This window comes from Thalassophryne amazonica, chromosome 11 (genome assembly GCF_902500255.1).
Source record: "Thalassophryne amazonica chromosome 11, fThaAma1.1, whole genome shotgun sequence".
Taxonomy (NCBI): domain Eukaryota; kingdom Metazoa; phylum Chordata; class Actinopteri; order Batrachoidiformes; family Batrachoididae; genus Thalassophryne; species Thalassophryne amazonica.
In genome coordinates this window covers 18,407,967-18,430,707 of record NC_047113.1, presented here as the reverse complement: position 1 = coordinate 18,430,707, position 22,741 = coordinate 18,407,967, and the positions used below count along the sequence as shown (strand labels likewise).

The 22,741-nt window shown below is 41.8% G+C and overlaps 1 protein-coding gene across 2 annotated transcripts in view; it reads right to left on the bottom strand.

The window, feature by feature from the left end:
* Positions 1–22,741, bottom strand: part of ebf1a (EBF transcription factor 1a) — a 201,895-nt gene that overhangs the window by 90,804 nt on the left and 88,350 nt on the right. For both annotated transcript variants that reach the window (XM_034181304.1, XM_034181305.1), the window contains exons 9-11: positions 22,193–22,323; positions 13,950–14,076; positions 31–119 (exon numbers count right to left, since the gene is read on the bottom strand). In XM_034181304.1, the coding sequence (XP_034037195.1) occupies positions 31–119; positions 13,950–14,076; positions 22,193–22,323 (347 nt within the window). The remainder of the gene's footprint in view (positions 1–30; positions 120–13,949; positions 14,077–22,192; positions 22,324–22,741) is intronic.

Genomic DNA, 22,741 nt, shown 5'->3' with positions numbered 1-22,741 from the left:
TATATAGAGGTGGTTGTGGTTGCGTGGTACCTTGGGTAATCTCTCTTGGTCTCCGGGGTGTCTGGGGATGACCTTCTGTAACCTCTGGAAGCCGTAGTCTATGGTTGGCTCATTGAGCGCTGAGCACGCAAACAGAAAAAACAGATGGGGGGGGTGGTGCGAAAAATAGTTAATGCTTGAGTCCTAATAATGAAACACCTGCTGTTCAATACCAGCGTTATCACAATGAAGAAACATACCACAGTAGAGCGAGAGAGAAAAACCGCAAATTTCCCTTAAAGTAGAAAAGGCAGAATTAATCACGGCTTTACATGAATATTTCAACATTGAATTAAACACGCCAAAAAATGTGGGTGTTCTCTATTAACTCTGCTGTGTGTCTTTGTTTGTCTGTGATGCAATGAATCTCTCTCTGTCGCCTGCTTTGGTGGTTAATAAAAAGACTGTCAGAAATCAGGGAGAGAGAGAGAGTGTGTGTGTGTGTGTGTGTGTCTGTGTCCTGTGGTCTTGCGTTGATCAGCGACTAATATAAGCAATTACAGAGCCTGGTTCCAATATAACAAAGGCTTGATCGCTCCGGGGAACTAGCTAAACACACACACACACACACACACACACACACACACACACACACACACACACACACACACACACACACACACACACACACACACACACACACACACACACACACACACACACACACACACACACACACACACACACACACAGATCAGCCAGGCAGTGAGGAGAAAGCACTCTCTCGGCACGCTGTGGTCGTGCTATGATAATTGAATATGAGAAGATTTACCATGAATATTTAAACATTAGAATAAATACAATGAAGATCTGAGGCTTATAGTACAAACACTTCAGAGGAGCCTTGTTGGATAAGTGCTCTCTCCACATAATTCATTGCTAATGTACTTCTCTGTCTTGTACCCCCCCCCCCTTTTTTTTTGACAGCTCTGACTACTGATCTAGGCAGCAGTAAGATACCACATGGGGTTTCTGTGGCATACATATGCAATCGTGGCTGAACATGTGTGCTTTTGTAGTTGGAGATGCGCAAAACTGGAAGAAGGAGCCATCCTGTGGAAGGATGGCCCGCATGTGTCCGTGCCGTCCGTCTGTTTCCCCTGTGGGTCACAGCTTGGACGTTTCCTGAGGGCTGATGCCCCGCCCGCCTCACATCTGAGCAGCCAGGCTGACTAGGTGGCCCCAAGAAAAAAGGCCCCTAGAGGCTATGAGTACAAGCTGTCCTGTTGGACCTCTAGTGGCTTCACCCCAGCTCCCTTTGAGCTTCAAATGCACAAAGCGAAAGAAAGCAAAGGTGCAAGAATCAGCGATGCTGTATGTTGCCGCACAAATGTTTTTGGATAAACCTCCCAGGAGTGATGTAGTTCATTCCATTCGAGTCCAAGTTCTTAACTTACTGGTCTAAGTTCTCATTATCCAAGTCCAGATGTGTAGCATTGAAGCCTGAGTCCCAAATGAAAACATTAAGGGTCCCATCTCCCACCTGGAAGATGCACAGTGTGCACGGTGCAACACATTAATTGGTATTTTCCATCCAACATGGTTGTGGTTTTTGCATGGACCACCTATGACATGTAAATACACAGTATTATTGTGCTCATTTCTCACCTGTGGGCATTTTGGCCTACAAATAAGATGTGGCCAGGTTCCATGATGGTGCAGTGGCATCTCAATGGAAGTCATTGTTACCTCAATCAAATAGAAGTTGGACTATCAATATGTAGACTTAGATTTGATTCCCGGTCACACTATCTGTCTGCATCCTTGATAAAGCATTTACTTTATAGCATCCCAGCCTATACCCAACTGTAAATGGGTTCAAGCCTTGGCTGTGGACGTAACCTGTGATGGACTGAAGTAAGGTAGAACTTATTGCATGTCTTCTTACATAGGTGGGATCAGATTGCACCTATGTAAGTTGCATTTACAACTTGCTTGTACACACAACAAAAATCAAATGAAAACAACCATTAAACAAAAATAAAAGTAAGCACTTATGGAAAAACAGAAAACTTCACCTTAATGCTCCAATGCTTCATTTCAGGGAGCTTTGGTGGTTTCTGTCTACTGGTGTGCATTGATGCTTTAGCGGAGAACCACTGACTCACCAGAAAACATCACATTTGAGTCTGCTTTCTAAATGGCAGTGTACACAGAGTGAGCTAGAAGACATATCACACTCTGATTGGTTAATTTCATAATATGACCAAACACAACTACGGATAATTAAGAAGAATAATCTAACCCCTTTGTGCTCTGTATTTTTGTGCCAATTCACCCTACTGACATTTCAAATCCCACAAAACCTCGGAGAGATCGCCATGCTGCGAGATCTCAGTAACAATGAGAACTGCATTGAGGCGCTCTGATCACGCTGCACTTTAACCGCAGCACACGGACAACACCATTAACATCGCAACATAAATCTATTTTTATATTGTGCCGAAAACTTTCGTGAATGGTTTATAGACATTGCTATTGCGTTTGTTTTATGTAAACATGCGAGAATCACAGGCTGTCTCTCCGTTATTTTCAATGGGAGCTGCTGTGAGCTACAATCGCTTCCTGATCATGTCGTTCTGGGGGAAAGTGAAGTTTGCTCTTTATCATCTTGATTATTGTTCTTTACAACACTGTTTGTCCTCTTTGTTCGAGACTAATATATATAATATGTCTGAAATTCAGTTTGCATTTATTAAATTCCACGCAGATTAAACATAGCAGACACGGATTATTTGTTATAATTATTTTAGCAAGTTTTCAGGGTATCATGCATGCAGTCTCTTATTAACGTGACGGAAATCATAAAAAAATTACATTTTTGTAGTAATATTAATTTACTAATGTCATCAGGTGGATTCTCTATGTTGTTTGACTACAGCGACTCTCTGGCACGCAAGGGATTATGGGATATGTTAATAGGGCGAATAGAAAAGTGAGTTGGACATTCCCCTAAGCCATTGCTAGTCACGATAGGGTAAGACACAAAGTTAGGTACAAGCATTTTACAATTGATTCTACGGTCTGATTATTGTTTACTGGAAAGAACAACTTTTTAGAACCAATATTAAAACACACATGCACACAAAAATGTACAAAAGCAGCTGCCTTGATGCAAATGATCCATTAACACCAACAGTAACAACACTAGGAGCTAGCAATGATGCTGATGAGTAAATTCAGGATTCAGCTTGAACCAACACGTATTGGGAGATGTTTAGACTTTGAGGTATCTGAATGAATGTATTACAGTATGTGATTGCTATGGTTAGAAGGCGGCTACTTACTGCACATCTATGTGGGGTCTTTTCGTTCATGTGCATTTTTTTTCTTTCTCGTAAACAACTATCTTGTAATTCAGACTATGGAATCAAATGAGATGTTTTATTCATTTATTTATTGATGCCCATTCATATATTTTTCTGTTACTGTATTTAATATTTTCTTTTGGGATTCAAACAGCAAAAATTCAGATTTGGATTATGAGAACTTGAACTTGTGCTTGGATTGAGAAGACTCAGTCAATACAATGCCAAATTACAGTTATCCAGATGAGTGAATGGAAGGAAAGCTGAACCGCTGAAGGCACAGAGGTTGACGGTGCAGTATGGTGGCTGATAACGGCCGGAGCACTTCCAAATTCAGACAACACGAGCAAATGCAGAAACAAAACAAAAAAACAAATGGAAAAACCACCTGCATCAAGTTAACAACAGGTAACTGCATCAAAATCATCTTGCAAAATGGAAAAAAAAATGTACAAACAATTTAATTTGATAACACATCTGCTGCAAAGTTGCACAATGCACCCCAAAGCTTAAACAATTTGCAAAACTCCACAACACAGTGGAAGCACTGACAACACAAAGAGAAGTTTCTTCCCAGAGGAAATTCAGTGCATCGCGGCCACACTGTAAAAAAAGTCTGTGAGATTAATGGTGAAATCCTGTGAATCCACAACATAAAGAAATTGTTAAATGAAAAACAATGGAGTGGTGTTTACTTTACAGCAATAATGTGTAAAATGTGGAACTAAACTGTACTGTGAATTTAACAGCACAAATATGTCAAAATAATCATATACCATTGTAGAATTTACAAATGACTGTAGTTTAAAAACAGAAAAATGGTAATACCAAAAACTGTACAAATCAGTTAGATTTTACAGATGAGAATTTTCACGAATACAGTAAAATACTGATAATTAAGGGTTTGAAACAAGAGGTGATGTGTCTGTTTAAATTACATTTAGAGGGAAATAAAACATGAGGTGGCCGTTTTGCAGAGATTTTATCTTCTAAATAGACAATAAAATTACAACAGGTTTACACTGTAAAATTTACATATTTTATGTAAAATAATTTACACATTTTCCGTAATTTTTACAGAATTCTCCTGGTAACCACAGCTGCCAGGATTTTTCTGTAAAAACATGGGAATTTTTTTTACAGTGCACTCACAGCATTCTATTACTTGAGATTTTACTCTTTAGCTTGCTATATTTTCATGTTTTATTATACAGATTTACAGTGTATTGAACAGTTGACGTCTGTTCAAGTCCTCCGGACACAAACCTCTTTTTGTGAGGTTAGTACAAAGTAAACTGCTCCAAATGTTGGAGGTTATATTTGTCTTCTCTGTGTTTGTAAGTCTTGTCTCAATTTACAAGATTTTTTGTTGTCGTAAAAACCTGTTTGCTGAATTGATGCAGGTGGGTTTTGCATTTGAATATGTTTTCTACACTTGCTATTGTAGTGTTGTGGCCTCTATCGACCACCGTAGAGAAGAGTCCAAAAACACAGAGACGTCTCAAACTCTGAAGGAGCCATCTGGTCAAGCGATGAATATAAGCCAAAACAAGATGATCACATCCAACAAACAAAGTATGAATTACTTCAGAGGACAAATATTTGACATTACTTTCCTATTCTCTGGTCTCTCTAAAGCTTTAAGGAGGATTTGCTCTGGATTAGGCCCGCAGTCTGAGGAGGGATTGTTCCGACAACATCCGCTCTTCATCTCAAAGGCTTTTGTTTTTATGATGAATTTTTTATCAGTTCTCCTCAATGTGCCAAATGAGCCTCGAGTGAACAATAGCATAAAAACCCCGAGACACAGAGCGATGCCTCCTATTACAAATAAAGAGACAAATTTAGCAAATGAGAGAGGAAGTGATATTGTCTCCTCTCATTTTCAAGCACCATAAAACAGAAGAGGGGTATGTAGGGGACACTCTGTTAACTATCTGGCTCTCTCTTTGGGGGATTATTTTAGGATTTTCTGCATTATATGTATGCTCGATAACTCTGATTTCACAACATTAGAATTAGTGCAGTTTTAAAAAACCTAAAAAAAAATAAGAAGTTTCCTGCCTTGAAAGGCAAGTGTGGTGCCGGTTTCACTCCAGGATTCAAGGCACACTCTCCCATACAGGTATATTTATAATCCTTAGCTGTCGCTCTGCAGAAGAGCAAATCAAAGCCAGTAAAACATAACTGCCATAAATAAATGAATAGATGAGCAACAGCCCTGGACTGGAGGGATTCACCTAGCAATCACCCACATCAGATCAGATCAATGCTCATGGAAATTTCATGAAGCCTAGAATCCACACCGCTTCATATTTCACTATAATAACCCACAGAGCCGCAGGGGGAGTGCGTTCGAAGAAGGGGTGAGGCGGGTATAAGAGGAGGAGGAAAGGAGGCTGGGGTTGGGGAGCTTTGGGGGAGGAGAATATTTGGGGTCGCACAGAGTAACGTGAGTGGGCAGGAGAGATAATTGAGAGGTCAGGTCGGTGGAAACTGAGAGGACGAGAAAGGGAAGGAGACATGAATGTGAGGAACTGGTGTCCAGTAGGTGCAACTTCTCCTCCTTCTCCTGCTTTTCCTCCTCCATGTGTGTTTGAGGAGCTGAGTGGTTGTGTACTTGCAGGTTTCGGTAATTGGCTCTGAGGCTTGATGTTAACACCTTAACAGGCCCTCAGACTGCTGGGTGAGGAGCCGATCATATCATAACCTTCTGCTTCTCTCTCTCTTACTCTCCACTTGTCCACTCCATTCCACTCCCCCACTCCCATCCCCTCCCCTCCCCTCCCTGCTCCCCTCTGCGGTCTCCAGTGCTCAGGTGTGATCTCATAAGCGCTGCTTTGCGATCGATGCCGCCAGTGGCAGGGGGTTCAATAGCCCTGAATTACGGCTTCATTTCTCCCTCCTTCGCACAGATGAGAGCTGCCCCCCCCCCATCACCAACACACACACGTGCAGACACACACGCATACATACAACACCCCCACCGTCTACTCACAATCTAGATCAATACCTTACAATCTAATTTTTATCCATTTTTCCATAAACCCCGAGATTGCGTTTATTTGCAGAATCCGACAAGCTAAATAAAGCACCGCTTGAACATGTCAGGGAGACTAATGCATGGCTGGAAATTCATACAACAGAAAACAGATGAGTAGTGCTTTTTGCTCCTAAAGGAAGGGAGAAGTTGAGGTTGGGAGTAAACGAAGGAGAGGAGGATGGAGGAGGGGTAAGCGAATCTACAAATCAGTGGAGGTGTGGATGCTACTACAAGCTGAGCTCTAATTATCTCTTGCAAAAAAGTGCACTTCGACAGCTAACAATACCTGACAGCACGGATCCTCACTGGAAGCGTGCAAATTCTAAAGAAAAAAAAACACGATTAAAAAGTGCATATTTGATTAAAAAAAAAAACACACACACACTGGGAGAAACCATCCCTGCGGTGAATGCGGCTTGTTCCGGCAAGGTGTAAAATAATCTATGTTCTAAATTCATTTACATCATCATCATGGAGCAGATGCTGCTGTAATAAGAAGGGAGCATGCTAAAGAGGGAAGACAAGCCACATGGTGCAGAAAATTAATCTCAATCTCAAATAGAGGTGTGAATTTCCTTGCAGTTAAGGCCGTGTGCAGTAAATGTGAATGCGTCCTGCCCCGTATCCAGCTGGAGACCAGCCGTTTTAATCAACAGCGGGCCTCCACCCAAGCTCAATAAAAGACTGCATTCAAAAATAGGAGCAAGGCGAGTAATTGACCAACTCGTGGATGCACCTCCCTTTATTGCCAGATGACTACATGCTGCTTTTATGTGTCTGTAATGTGATCTTACATGCGGCTGGCGGGGGGGTGGGGGGGGGGGGGTGTTGTCACATATGATGGTTGTATTAATGACGCAGGAGGGAACTGTGAGTGTATTAAAAATGAACACCCCCACCCACCCACCCTCCCATCAAAACTCAAATCAACATTTTGTGGTGCTGACAAAACGGAGATTCCCATATGTGATTAAAAAGGTACAGTCCCTCTGGATCTTCCCAGAAAATTCTCAAAATTGACTTAATTTGCGTTGAAATCTGGCTATTATAAAGTACTTTTGTTTCTGTGGTACGCTGCATCCAGAAAGTATTCACAGCACTTCACTTTTTCCACATTTTGTCATGTTACAGCCTTATTTCCAGATGGATAAAATTCATTTTTTCCTCAAAATTCTCTGCACACATTACCCCATAATGACAATGTAAAAAAGTTTTTTTTTTTTTTGCAAATATATTAAAAATAATGATAATAATAAAAAAGAAATCACAAGTACAAGTATTCATAGGCTTTGCCATGAAGCTCAAAATGCCGTCCCTCCTCCACTTTGAGCTAGATGAAACATTTTCACAGGTGTCATGGCTGCATGTGGGAAAAGCCAAACATATGTGGATTGTAGTCTGACCATGTTCTGGGTCAAAAGCATTTTTGAGTCTCTAAATGTGATTTTTGGATATATTTTTAGTAAGTAGCTGCCATGTGCCATCTTGAAAAACCTTAACAGCTATACAGTGTGTAGCTTTGTACTATTGTTTCTTTATAAGCTTAGAGCAGGTTAAGGCAGCGTTTTAACAGGGCACAGTTCACATGCACTAAAAGTGCACATGTGTAAATCTCATGCACAAACTCTGCATGCATTTGCAGTCTGGCTATGGGAATGTAAACTGGATAGAAAAGCTCAGAGCACAGAGGGAGTGTTATTTCATTCTCTGCACAAGATGTAATCTACATCTGTGTCTGTGTTTATGTCTGTGTCTATGTCTGTGTCTGTGTCTATGTCTGTGTCTATGTCTGTGTCTGGTTGGCGTTTTAGAGGTAGAATGTCAAAATCTTACACGTTTGCAGCACTTTTTGTGGCATCATCTGTGTCTCGCTTGAGTGTCTGACAGACAACTGACAGTCCTTCCTCCACTCCAAAACTAATTCCGAGCGAGGAAGAGAGAGCGATGTCAACCTCACGCTGGCTGGTTTAAATTCTGTTCTTGACTTTTGTCTTTCCCCTGTTCACTGCAACTGAGTGATGTTTCCTACACACCTAATCTGCACTCAGCGCTGAAAAAGTACCTCCTAATGTGTGTGTATGTGTGTGTGTGGTGGTGGGTGAGAGTGCACGGTGGCAGCCTTAATGTGAGCCAGCACAGCCTTTTAATATCAGGAGAAGCTGTAGTGGAAGCACGAAGCAGACAAGGCTGCATATTGAGGAGGGAGGGATTGCCTTTTGAACAACAAGGGTGATTCATCAACTCCCCCCAATCTGTGGCCAGTATCCCTCTGTCTCTCTCACACACACACACACACACACACACACACACACACACACACACACACACACACACACACACACACACACACACACACACACACACACACACACACACACACACACAGGCCCGAGTGGCAGAGAGTATTATCACTCTATATTGCATGGAGAAAAGGAACGGGAGCAGCTCTGATGGATGCTACCAGGCAGCAATCTGGTAAAAGGAGACATGCAACCAAACATGGAAGCACATTTGTGCAGGAGAGAGGGTGAAGAGGTGGTCAATGACCTGATAATGAGGGGTAAGGGAGGAGAGGGAGAGGGAGAGAGATTAGGGGCAAGGGAATGCTCTCAGCCCCAGAGGTGGGTATGACAGAGGGAAGAGGGAGGAAGAGAAAGGGATAAGGGGGTAAAACAACAGAGGAAGAGCAGAGAATGAAAAACATTCTTTTATTCTTATCAGTGGAAAGCTTAATTGCCTTTGATGAGTCTAATTGGAGCTTTCTGAAGTCTAATGGCAGAGGAGTCCTCAGAGACAGCAGAGGACACATTACTGTACCAGCTTCCCTCCTCATCTCCTTTGCACCAAAGTCTCCTACTTGTCTCCTCTGTTGTGGGTTACGCCACTTTTTTTTTCTTATGTCGATGCAGGGTCATTGTTGAGTATCACCGGATCAGGCGAGGGCACAGTGGCGGTGTGAGCCTTACAGAGGGGCTCTGTGTGTGTGTGTGTGTGTATGTGTGTGTGTGTCCATGTGTTGGGTATGTTTGCAAAGTAGCAGCAGCAGCAGTATTGGGTACGTGTTGACTTAATTAGGTCTGTGAGCTGCTCGCTTTCCTCTCCTCAGCAGAAGTTGATTAGCAATGCCAGCTGTCCCCAATGTAATTCAGTGTGCACATGTGTGTGTGCACATGTAATATACGAGTGCATGTGTGTGTGTGTGTATGCATTAGCTGCCAGCTGCCACACAGTGCTGCCAATCCTCCATGATTAGTACCCACTGGCAACTGGGCCCAAACTGGTGCCAAACAGACCCAGGAGGGTAACATGGCCCATGGTAATCCTCCATCCCTTCTCCTCGCATCTCTTTCTCTCCACTCTCATCAAGCGCTCATTCCCCTCCAAAAGCTCGTCTCACCCTCCTCTCGTTCTGTCGCTCCCTGCCTCTCATTAAAGACGCCAAATGGAGAGGTGGCTGCTGCAGGGTGGTAAAATATTAAAAAGGAGGCGCTAAAGGAGGCGCGGGGCAGAATACTGGCTGAAGTGGAGCGCTTTAGGAGAGGAACGGGATGGATCGGCGCCTCGACGCGGTTGACTGTGTTGCTGTGAAGCAGCAGCAGCAGCGGCGCTTGGCGAGCAGCATCAGAGTGTACGTGTTCCGCTCCCAGTGGGTGACCCCCTGCTACCTCTCTCACCTGTTGAGATTCTTTTATTTGCCTCCACGGAAGCCGGGAGGCGGCAAGGGGAGGTAGGAATTCATTCAGAGGAGAAAATTTAGAATAAATGAATGTGACAAGGTGAAAGAGTGGAGGGCTAGGAAGAGATCAGGCGTTTATGCATAAGGTTCCCACATGTCTGGCACATTAAAAAGGACGCGCAGACACACACAGGCGTGCATGATTTTTACAAACACACACACTCAGTGCTACGGGTTTGGCAGAGAGTGGCTGGTTGGACGGCTCTGGAATGGCAAAGGCTGCCCATCCATCTGCCCTCTGTCTTAGTAATGCAGTTACTAGTCAATGTGCACGTGCATCCGCACAGCATCTCCACATACATACAAACATCACGGCCGTCTCACAGCTTTCCCTGGAAGTGTCTTATTATGGAATACGGACATGGCACAGAAAACACACAATATGATCTCTCAATAATGGTTTTTTTTTTTTGGACAATTCCAGCAGAGGGGGTTAAATTTTAAGTCTATCAGTGGTCGAGATTACAGACAGTTTTATGTGATTCACAATCTCCCAGGAGACCCGTGGCCTCACGCTTAATCACCACTTCACATTCACTCTCTGTGCTGCTCTTTTCACCGCACGGCTATAACTCTGCACTGGTGCGCTCCAGCCGTCCGAGGAAGCGTACACCATCAAAAATTCCTCCTCTTGAATCACGCCTTCGACAGGGTTAAATCCCAATAATCCCACTAATCACAAGGTTAAACCTCCACCTGACCTTCGCCTGCTTCATAAAATAGGGAAAGTATTGGAAACATGTCTCTATTTCTGATTGGTCAGGCATTTTGCCTGAATTACCAAGTCATTTATATTGAATTTACCATTGTTTAGCTTGCAAATGTTCCTCCAGCACAGAGAAAATGACATTACGTAAACAGTCGGGTTCGTAAGTATTTGAACAGTGAAACTTTTTGTAAGTTTTTTACTTTTAGTTGATTTACATCTATTTGTAAATACAAATAGTATGTTACTGTATGATAAATCTGTTTGAAGGAGGCAGTTTCCAAAAGTAAGGAGGAGGCGAGTGCCAGAAGCCACCAAAACACCCACATACAGTAGTGTTCAGAATAATAGCAGTGCTATGTGAGTAAAAAGATTAATCCAGGTTTTGAGTATATTTCTTATTGTTACATGGGAAACAAGGTACCAGTAGATTCAGTAGATTCTCACAAATCCAACAAGACCAAGCATTCATCATATGCACACTCTTAAGGCTATGAAATTTGGCTACTAGTAAAAAAAGTAGCAAAGGGGGTGTTCACAATAATAGTAGCATCTGCTGTTGATGCTACGAACTCAAAACTATTATGTTCAAACTGCTTTTTTAGCAATCCTGTGAGTCACGAAACTAGTATTTAGTTGTATAACCACAGTTTTTCATGATTTCTTCACATCTGCAAGGCATTAATTTTGTTGGTTTGGAACCAAGATTTTGCTTGTTTACTAGTGTGCTTGGGGTCATTGTCTTGTTGAAACACCCATTTCAAGGGCATGTCCTCTTCAGCATAAGGCAACATGACCTCTTCAAGTATTTTGACATATCCAAACTGATCCATGATACCTGGTATGCGATATATAGGCCCAACACCATAGTAGGAGAAACATGCCCATATCATGATGCTTGCACCACCATGCTTCACTGTCTTCACTGTGGCTTGAATTCAGAGTTTGGGGGTCGTCTCACAAACTGTCTGCGGCCCTTGGACTCAAAAAGAACAATTTTACTCTCATCAGTCCACAAAATATTCCTCCATTTCTCTTTAGGCCAGTTGATATGTTCTTTGGCAAATTGTAACCTCTTCTGCACGTCTTTTACTTAACAGCGGGACTTTGCAGGGGATTCTTGCAAATAAATTAGCTTCACACAGGCGTCTTCTGTCACAGCACTTACAGGTAACTCCAGACTGTCTTTGATCATCCTGGAGCAGATCAATGGGTGAGCCTTTGCCATTCTGATTATTCTTCTATCCATTTTGATGGTTGTTTTCCATTTTTTTTCCACACGTCTCTGGTTTTTTGTCCATTTTAAAGCATTGGAGATCATTGTAGAAGAACAGCCTATAATTTTTTGCACCTGCGTATAAGTTTTCCCCTCTCCAATCAACTTTTTAATCAAACTATGCTGTTCTTCTGAACAATGTCTTGAATGTCCCATTTTCCTCAGGCTTTCAAAGAGAAAAGCATGTTCAACAGGTGCTGGCTTCATCCTTAAATAGGGGACACCTGATTCACACCTGTTTGTTCCACAAAATTGACAAACTCACTGACTGAATGCCACACTACTATTATTGTGAACACCCCCTTTTCTACATTTTTTTTTTACTAATAGCCCAATTTCATAGCCTTAAGAGTGTGCATATCATGAATGCAGACTGAAGAGGACATGCCCTTGAAATGGGTGTTTCAACAAGACAATGACCCCAAACACACTAGTAAACAAGCAAAATCTTGGTTCCAAACCAACAACATTAATGACTTGCAGATGTGAAGAAATCATGAAAAACTGTGGTTATACAACTAAATACTAGTTTAGTGATTCACAGAATTGCTAAAAAAGCAGTTTGAACATAATAGTTTTGAGTTTGTAGCATCAACAACAGATGCTACTATTATTGTGAACACCCCTTTTTCTACTTTTTTTTTTTTACTAATAGCCCAATTTTATAGCCTTAAGAGTGTGAATATCATGAATGCTTGGTCTTGTTGGATTTGTGAGAATCTACTGAATCTACTGGTACCTTGTACCCCATGTAACAATAAGAAATATACTCAAACCCTGGATTAATCTTTTTAGTCACATAGCACTACTATTATTCTGAACAGTACTCTATCTATCTATCTATCTATCTATCTATCTATCTATCTATCTATCTATCTATCTATCTATCTATCTATCTATCTATCTATCTATCTATCTATCTATCTATCTATCTATCTATCTATCTATCTATCTATCTATCTATCTATCTATCTATCTATCTATCTATCTATCTATCTATCTATCTATCTATCTATCTATCTATCTATCTATCTATCTATCTATCTATCTATCTATCTATCTATCTATCTATCTACTGCAGGCAGATTTACCATATAGTGCCGTACTGTTTGCATTTCTTCACGACTGCAGTAGTGACCTTGATGGAATATTCATTGACTTGGAAATGTTCATGTATTCATCACCTGATGTGTCTGAAGAACAGTGACTGTGAAAGTGAAAATTTGTATTCACAAACCAGAGGTGGGGCAAAGTCACTGTCAATTCATTCTCAGGTCATCAGTCTGCAAGTCCCAAGTCAAGTCTCAATTCAGCTTGCCAACAATTGGTGGTCATTATGACCTGAGACTTGACTTGGGACTTGCTGATTCATGACTTGAGAGTGACTTGATGGTGACTTCGTCCCACTTCTGACAAAAACACATATTTAGCTGGTCCCGTCACTTAATATACATGAATGAAAGGCTAAATGTGGCACGTTATTTATGCTATACCGTTCATGCAGCTGCTTCCTGTTGGTATTATGTTTTCTTTTTTTTGTATTTTTATATTTTTATTGTCCTATATTTTTTGGAGAGAAGCCTCCTGTAATTTCACTGTACCTGAGTATAACGACAATAAAAATCTTTCTGATTGTGATCTTGATTGAAGTGATGTTTTGTTAAAGCCCTTGAATTACAGCTGAAAGTGTACAAGCACATCTTGCAGGTTTTCTTTTAACTCCCTTGTGGCGCTGCACAGAAGATTTGTCACTACATTCAACAAGCGGGTGAACGCAGCATGTTTGTGACTTGTGCATGATTTTCAGACTGAGTTTGTGCCATTACAGCACGCAGGCATACCTGTGTAAATAAAGCGTCCAGGTGTGCCTTTGCAGAACTGTTTGGATTTGTAGGACAGCGTGACCTCCACCACCCCGGGGATGTGTCTGGGTGGCGTCTGCACACGAATGGCATGGGGGGTGATCAGCTGTGGAGAGGCAGAGAGGGTGAAAAGATTAATAAAATGAATCGTCATATCTAAACACAAGGGGACTCTATGCTGAGATTCTCCTCAGACCTTCTTCTGCAGCTTGCAGACTTCGACTCCTGTTCTTTGTATAATCAGCCTGAAAAAATGATGTGTTAGCGCTAAAGCCCTCAGGTGGCATAGTAGCCTGGGGCAATGTCACCGCGAGGCCCTGGATGGTTATTGGTGCTGGCACGGACTCTGTAAGAAGCTGTTTATGAATTAAACACATTCGCTTCTCCATGCTTCTGCCACACGGTTCAAGCAAACATGCTACATGCTTGCGTCTGCCTCCGTGTCTGTCAGCTGAAACCGTTGCGCCGCTGTTAGCCACATCAAAGCACTGTCTTAAACAGTACCGCTTAGTGCGGCTGATGAGCCCACTCACAGCGTAAGTGAGGCTATGTTGAAAGCTCTTTGAAGGAAAAGGTAACACCGCCAAACACAGATGAGAAATCGCTCATTTTCTGCACGCCACGCTAAGGTAACGCTCAAAGCTAGCGACGCTCAAAAGCTATCACTGCCGCCGCCTTCTGTAAGTGTGTGCTTTTTCTAACCATCCCTTTCATTGCTCACTTAGCTCGGCTTTCATTCTCCCACCGTCTGGCCCCGCTCACCTCTCAGCGAGATTTTATGGGAGCTTTTTATAGAATTATTTCCTTACTAAAGAGAAAGCTGTTTAGTTGCGCCGCTCGCTGACCTTCAATTTCACACATACACTACATTTACATTTTAGTCATGTGGCAGATGCTCTGACAAAGAGCTTCGTGCTGTACGTGCGCACAATCTCAGACGTAAGTGATAATAGACAAGAAAGGAAGCTGAGCAGAAAACGACAAAATAAAAGCAGCTGCAGTTGGAAAGAGGAAGCAGACCGCTGCTCAGACTGTCAAATGTTTTCGAGATGACTATACCTAAGGGCTCTAATTTGCAATTATTCCCATGAACAACTGCTTAAGTATATAAAATGTTGGGCGATAATAACAAATTCCCAGGGAGGAAGATGATAACATTTAGCAACTCTGCCTGAACAACATGAGATTCAATTTATAATGATGCGAGGAAAACTGCAGTTAGGGACATAATTTTATATACTCCTTGGCTAAAAACTCTAAAACTGACATGTAAAACATGTTGGCCTCTGTGCTGGGAGTGAAAGGAAAACTTTTTCTGACTTTTTACTTCTGTCAATGAGGTAATGTGCTCATGTTTTCAATGTTTTCGTGAGTTTTCACGGCATAGCTCAAGAAATAATGAACCGATTTCAATTAAGTTTAGTGAGCAGACAGATAATGTTTCGGGAAATAAAGGATTCCACTTTGAAGGTGATCCAGCAGAATATTTACCACATAGCATTATTTAACACAAAACATTGTGAGAACATGTTGATCAAATTTGGGGAGCTCAGGTATAATGTCCTGGGAAATGAAGGATTTTATTTTTAATTTGATCAAGAAGATTTTTTTTAAATCAGGATTCAGAGCAAATGTTAATCAATATATGGCCTTGTTGTCAGTATGCACTCTCTGAGCAACTTCCAAAAGGGTCGGATTGACCGTCTTCGTAGATGTAAACATGTTACAATCCAAACATGATTTTAAAGGGGAACGTTACACAGTGAGAAATGCAAAACTTTCCTATAACAAATATACCAAAGAGCTGATATTTCACACTTTTTACACTAGTCCCGCAAGTGCATACCTTTATTGGACATTTGAACTTCGCACTCTCCCGAGCGCCCCTGGGCCACCATCTTTGTAAAATATCCAGGTATTTCTCACTTGGCGCTGATGTCATTGACAAAAGACAGTTCATACGTGCCAATGTCCACTGTTGGAATTACCAAGGTTGGGTAGGATTACTTTGAAAGAATACATGTGGATTACATGTATGTATGTACATACATTTGGATTACTTGTAATCTGATTACTTTTAGATTACATTTCACAGTAATCCTACCCAATCCTGGGAATTACAATTTTGTACAAGGCCCATGTCAAACAAGCATTACTTCCGTACATTAATTGAAGTCTCCGTTGCTGTGCTGCAAAACACAGATCATGACGCGAGGTGTTTGTGGCCAATTAATGAGTGAAGCTTGAATTCAAGGTCCATTTTCGCGCGTTACACACCGTTGGCATCAGCCTGCAGTTTCCACATCTGCACCAAAGAATGTTGTTCAGGCGCCGTTTCTGTCTCAACATCTTTGCCATCCCAGACTTGAATCCAGTCGTCCATGCTCCCGGCTGGAATAGATTAACCTACCGGAGGAGACTCGTTTATAGCGGCTGCAGTGGCGCCTCCCCTCCCCACTTTCTTCGATCTGCTACGATGTCCCGAGGATTGGGACGATCCTCTGTCTCAAGCACGGCTTCCATGGATTCCAGTGTTTGACCAGTTCGATTTGCAACCACACGGGCCTGCGCGCTGCAAGAAGACTACAAAAAGATCAACCTCGCAGCTCGGTAGGTGTCGAAGAAAGACATACTGAAATGGTGCCTCAAACAAGAGAGACGACCCTCTGCCCTGTGACCTTTCCCACTTCCTTATTTGGTCACGCCAGCTCATGTACAGTCTTTCGTCAATGACGTCAGCACCGAGTGAGCGGGAAATACCTGGATATTCTACAAAGATGGCAGCCCGGGGGCACTCGGGAGAGCGCGAAGTTCAAATGTCAGATAAAGGGACGTACTTGCGGGATTAGTGTAAAAAGTGAGGAATATCAGCCCTTTGGTATGTTTCTTATAGGAAAGTATTGCATTTCTCACTGTGTAATGTTCCCCTTTAACCAATCAGAGTGACACCTGTCCTTTTCAAAGTGGAGTGCGCCAGGCACAGAGTGCTTTGGTACTGAGGAAGCAGATACAAGTGAAAGGATTTCTGACACGTTAACGGCTTAGCGCCAACCTGTCAGAGTCCACACTGGATACCAATACTCCCTGAGGTGAAAGAGTGCAGCAGCAAGCTGTGGCCTTTATTTGCTATGAGTGTTTACTCTTATTTAGTTTAATGGTTGTTTTCAATTCACCTTTGTTGGAAAGATAATAATAGAGAGAATACCAGATACAACTCTCATAAAATATGATATTTTTCTTTCTCCTCCTGCTCAGGTGTTTATTTTTTATTTTCCTACACTGTCCATGATATTAATTTTACACTGCTGCAGGTGCTGAGGTGGCAAACACAGTGTATGCATGTTGAGAACCCACTTATGTAAGGAGCGTCTAACTGTTGTGCCCTTTGTACAGCATGGGACAGCGCTGGAGTGTAGACCTAGTTTTTTGGTGGTCCACGGCGCAACACGCTCCCTGATGACTGGCGATATGAACACGGCAGCTCTGCAGTCAGGCACACTTCATTTTAGACCAATGCTCCAACACTTTCAGGCTCCAGTATGTCTGTTACTTCAAATGGAAAGGAGCTGTTGTTTGCCACGCCCCCTTTGTGAAGCGAGAAGAGCTGCCTCCCTGTTGCTACCCCACAAGTCGTGTCGGCGTTTCATATTGGACACAGGCTGCCTTGGTGGGCGTGTCTCAAGCATAGACTGTATATATACTGGACAAAGCCTGCGTGATGTCACCTCTAGGTTTTCATAGAGACTGGGAACAGCTGATATGAAGCCTGGACATGCCCCCCCTAAGCTCAGGCTAACCTTGGTTCGGGTGTTTATTAAATCATATTTTTTGGGACTGCATGGTGGTTCTCCTCACGATTTACTTTCACATGGACATTCCAAGTTATGAGCTGTATATTTTCTCAGTATTAATTGTCTATCAAGTGGACCTTGCGGATGAAACTACCAAGATCTACTACAATTGCTAACACCATTAACATTCTATGAGAATTTCACTCAGCGAGACTGTTGCAGCAGAGATATCTTAGGTGATCTGTATTATTCCAGGTGTTTATAATAAAATACTTCAAACAAACAGACACAGCCTCCACAACAGATACCAGCCCAACCCGATCTCACACCAGTTCATGATGGAATCACCAAAAGTAATTTATTCTATTAGTTCATGATACCGTCATGAAATGCATCATATTTTCATGACTATATCACAAAATTAATTTGTGATGGCGTCACAAAATTTATTGGGGGTTATAGTTAGAGGTAGGGTTAAACATTGTTAACTAAACTTGACTGCATCACAAAAATTTGACTCATTTCATGACGGTATCACAAAAAAACTAGTGTGAGACTGGACTGAACAACTGCATCAAAAGGACACTGAGATACAGTTGGACGGTACGAGAGGTGGAGACGCTCAGTTAGCAACCACACCCCCAAAATTACAGAACTTTGCATCCTGTAATTTGGACACTTTTAACAGGTTGATTAGTTTAACTTGACTACTATGGAATGTACTCTGTTTTAAAGCCAGCCTCAAGTGGCCAGTCTAGAAACTGCAATGTTTTGTACTTCTGAGAGGGCCTCATCTGGGCCCACTGAAGTTTACTACTTGGTGTTTTAGATTTTATTATCAGTGTCTGAAGATAAAATGCCCCATAGACAATGAGGTAATGCACATTTTTCTGACCTTTTTCTGTGCCTCACTTTAAGTTAAAAGGATCTGCCACTCACCGCCGCTTCCTCTTACCTTAAAGAGGGGACTTCCCTCTGCCGCTCTTTAAACTGCTCTCACACAGAAGGGGTGTGTGTGTGTGTGTGTGTGTGTGTGTGTGCAGCCACTGGCCATTCTGCTATACTCTCTGCACACACACCTGTACTCACCACCAATACTGGCGACTGTCAGTGTGTGATTGACAGCGTGTGCGGTGTGTGAGCACTGCGTGTGTGCAGGGTTCAGTGGTGTTTAATGTAGCATACTGCTGCTTCCTGGCCAGTGTTTTATCAACTTAGTCTCTGTTATCTTTCATTTTCTCATGGATTTGGTGTTTCTGGTGCTGTCCTGCCTGTCACACAGACAGGCGTGTGTGTGGAGAGTTAGCGGCTTGTAATGGGAATACCGTGCGATGAATGAAGTTGTGTGGTGAGTGTTTTGAACATGTCCAAAACACTTCCCACACCCTGGCACATACTAGCAACCATGTGGTGTTGTACGACGTGGTTGTGGTGAACAATGACGAGTTTGATGGCGAGTGCGACATCTGTTTCTAAAGCACACGTTTTCTGTGTGAGAGGGGTTTGACAGACCATGTGGGGGTTTCACGCATAGCAAGCACTAAATATGCCACGGAAGTAAAAAAACGAGCCATTTTGGCATATAATGGTCATTTCTACCTATACAGTCATAGAATTATGGAACGTTGGGGACATTTAACAGAAACCGCAAAACACAGTTAAAACTGCACACCTCATTGGTTTAGATGAAAAATGTTTTCTAAAATAACCAACATTTCGACAGGTCATAGATATACTGTCAGCTGTGAAACACTTTAGTTAATTGACCAACTGTGATCGGTCAATCATTAGAGGACAAACGTAGAAAAAGAATATTAAATCACATCATAGATCCACTGAAACGAAATAAAGACTCAATAAAAATGTAAGGATAAAAACCACCAAGCAGAGTAACAAGCAATCCATTTAAAGTTGGAATGATAGAAAAACATCATAAATAGGATAAAATACAAAACAAACCGTAAACAAACAAACAAACTAAAAGGAGGCATTGCAGTATCTTAGTCAAGAGTGTGGTAATCCAACTCTCCCCATGCCAATATAATGAACAGAGGACAAAGGAAGATTAACCATTAAGAAGAGTCATCAGGAGATGACACATCCCCCCAGGCCCCACAAATAAGTAATACAAAGTGTCAGGGGATCACCCAAGTACACCCTTATGTTAAATATGAATGAAATCGGTCTACTGGTTCTTAAGATATGGGGTTAACAAGGGTGGCAATGACAATATCTTGAATATCTCGCTGTGACCTTGAAATTGACCCCAAAATCCATGTAATCAACTGGTGTCGGGGGATCACCCAAGTACACCCTTATGTTAAATATGAATGAAATCGGTCCACTGATTACTACTGTCGTGGCTGCAACAAAGTCATGCCAATTTGTCATGATGCATGTTTGGTAGGCTTTTTTGTAGTTGCGCACTTGTTTGTCAGGAAAATGATAATTTCTCTACATTGATTACAGACCTGCAGCGGGTCTGTAATCAACGTTTCTGCAGCGCGGCTTTGCTTTGAACCTTGAAACAATGGAAGCAGTGATTCGTGGATTCATTGTTATTTTTCGCTTTATCCTAATTTTTCCCCCCTAAAACCCTGAAGAGCATATGTCTGTGAGTAATATTTAATATTTTTATGTTAAACCGACCCGTTATGGTCAACAATACAACAATAATAATCTACATAATAGACAATAATAGTCAATAATAATAGACTAATAATGTTACAATACAATTTTAGAGAAAAGACAAAAAGAACCTAATGAAACAAAACACAACAGAAAAGATAAAACCATGTAACAATGAAAATAAATAAATACATAACTGTTTCCTGTGAACACCTAGTGAGTAGCCTACTGTTGTTTAGGTTTTGAAACCTTGTTTCTGAAGTGTTTTTGTGTGATGTGCACAATTTTCAGTATTTTGACTAATACTACCAGTCATTTACAAGCCTAGATAAACTTTGTAATATAATATAATATAATAATAATAAATATAAATATAAATAAATATAATAATATAATAATATATATAAAAAATCAGTCCGTTTTTGATTATTAACATTTACTTGTACTTTTACTTTCAATACTTTAATACATTTAGTTGTACATTACTTGTCATACTTAAGTACAATAAATACTAGATACTTTAAGACTTTTACTTGAGTAGCATTTCAGTCGGTGACTTGAACTTCTACCAAAGTCATTTTTTAAATGGGTATCTGTACTTTTACTTAAGTGTGATTTTCCGGTACTTTATACAACACTGCCTATGTTAGGTTATCTATATAGCAAGCAAGTCCCTTCGGCTGCTCCCTTGTTTTCACTCGTGGTCATTGGATCTAAGGTGGATCTGCATGTTGATTTAGCACAAATTTTACACCAGATGCTCTTCCTGACGCAACTCCACATTATGTGGAGAAATGTGGTGGGGGTTGGGGGTAGGGGGGGAGTTGAACCAGGAACCTTCCGCACTGCTGCCAAGCACAGTAACCACTTGGTCACCACCCCTGCCAGGCAGTGCAAGTTTTAAATAGCAGATAAACTCTGCACAGGACTTTACACTATGTTTGTGCTGGTCTATGACACAATCGCTTTCTGCTACCACATTAAAAGAATGCATGGACACCACACTTCATTTTTAGATCAACGCACCCATGTGTGTACAAATGAGAGCAATTACTGTATACTCTGTAGTTCCACAATATAGCCACTGGGCATGAAATGAAAACTGTGATGGTTCCACTTCGTTAATGACATTTATGTTGTGCTTTGCTGAAAAATAAAGCCTGTTTTCACCAAAGGAAGGATTTTTGATGTCTTTTTGGGGTGGGTGGGTAAATCTCTACTCTGGGATAGATACTTCTGCGTGGTCCTCGAAAACCATTTGGTGGGGCTTGATGCTCATTGGTCGTTAACGGGAAGATCACAACAACAAACACTAAGTCAGCCTATTGAATGATTACAAACAGCAGAAGAATCAAAACAGAATACAGAAAGTGGTGGAAACAGATGGACCAATAAGGAGCTACAGGCATTGTTGGCTTCCTATTCAATGGTCAAGGTCCAGCGAATGATTCTAGTCCTGGACAAGGAATGAGAAAATCTACGTTGCGGCCACAACTATAGCAGAAATAATTTGTCAATGCATATGGGTATTCAAGGCAATGGAAACACAATGGCTCAGAAGGCCAGTTTCAGGACTGTTCCTGGAACATCTGGAAAGTGGGTTGAGCTCCGGTAGTGGAAACGAGCCATGTCTTTCCAACATAACATAGTGTGTGGCTTTGAGCTGATCATTTTGGAAGACTAGCCCCTCAGTTTATTGACGTGCATTTTCACTTTATATCATCTAACATGAAACTCCATCCTTGTCAAAAACTGAATTTACACAATAGAATCCTTTTTATATGTGTTCAGTACGTCACTGACCTCACTCCAGACCAGCATGGTCCCAAAGATGACCTGTAAGCCGTCGAAGAAGTTGTCGCCTATGATGATGACTGTAGCACCCCCTGTGGTCCACCCTTCACTGGGGCTGATGGCTTTGATGCTAGGGGTTGCTGGAAGACACATAAAAAACAGATAAGTAACCTAATGCCGACTCACAGAGATCTTCGGCTTTTCTCGCTGTTGTTCCATCTCTCCCTCTCTAACATCACCTTTCTCCTCTCTCCCACGGGTTGGGGCGAGTACGGAATACTAATCAGAGTGATTATACGCACCCCATTATTAAACATCACCCCTGCCCCGTGGTTGAGGGCAGCAGCGGTGTGCTTGTATTATGACACATGGAGAAGCGTGCGGGCGTGTAAATGTCAGGTGTGCTGAGTGTCTGATCAAAGGCCACACGACCAGGGAGCAGAGCAGAGCTAACAGCGGTTCTGCCCTGCAAATAATCCACCTTCATTAATCAAACACTTAGCTCGTTTTATATCCTAACTGAGCCAGATCCACTCGGCATTTTTATCTTTTTTGTTG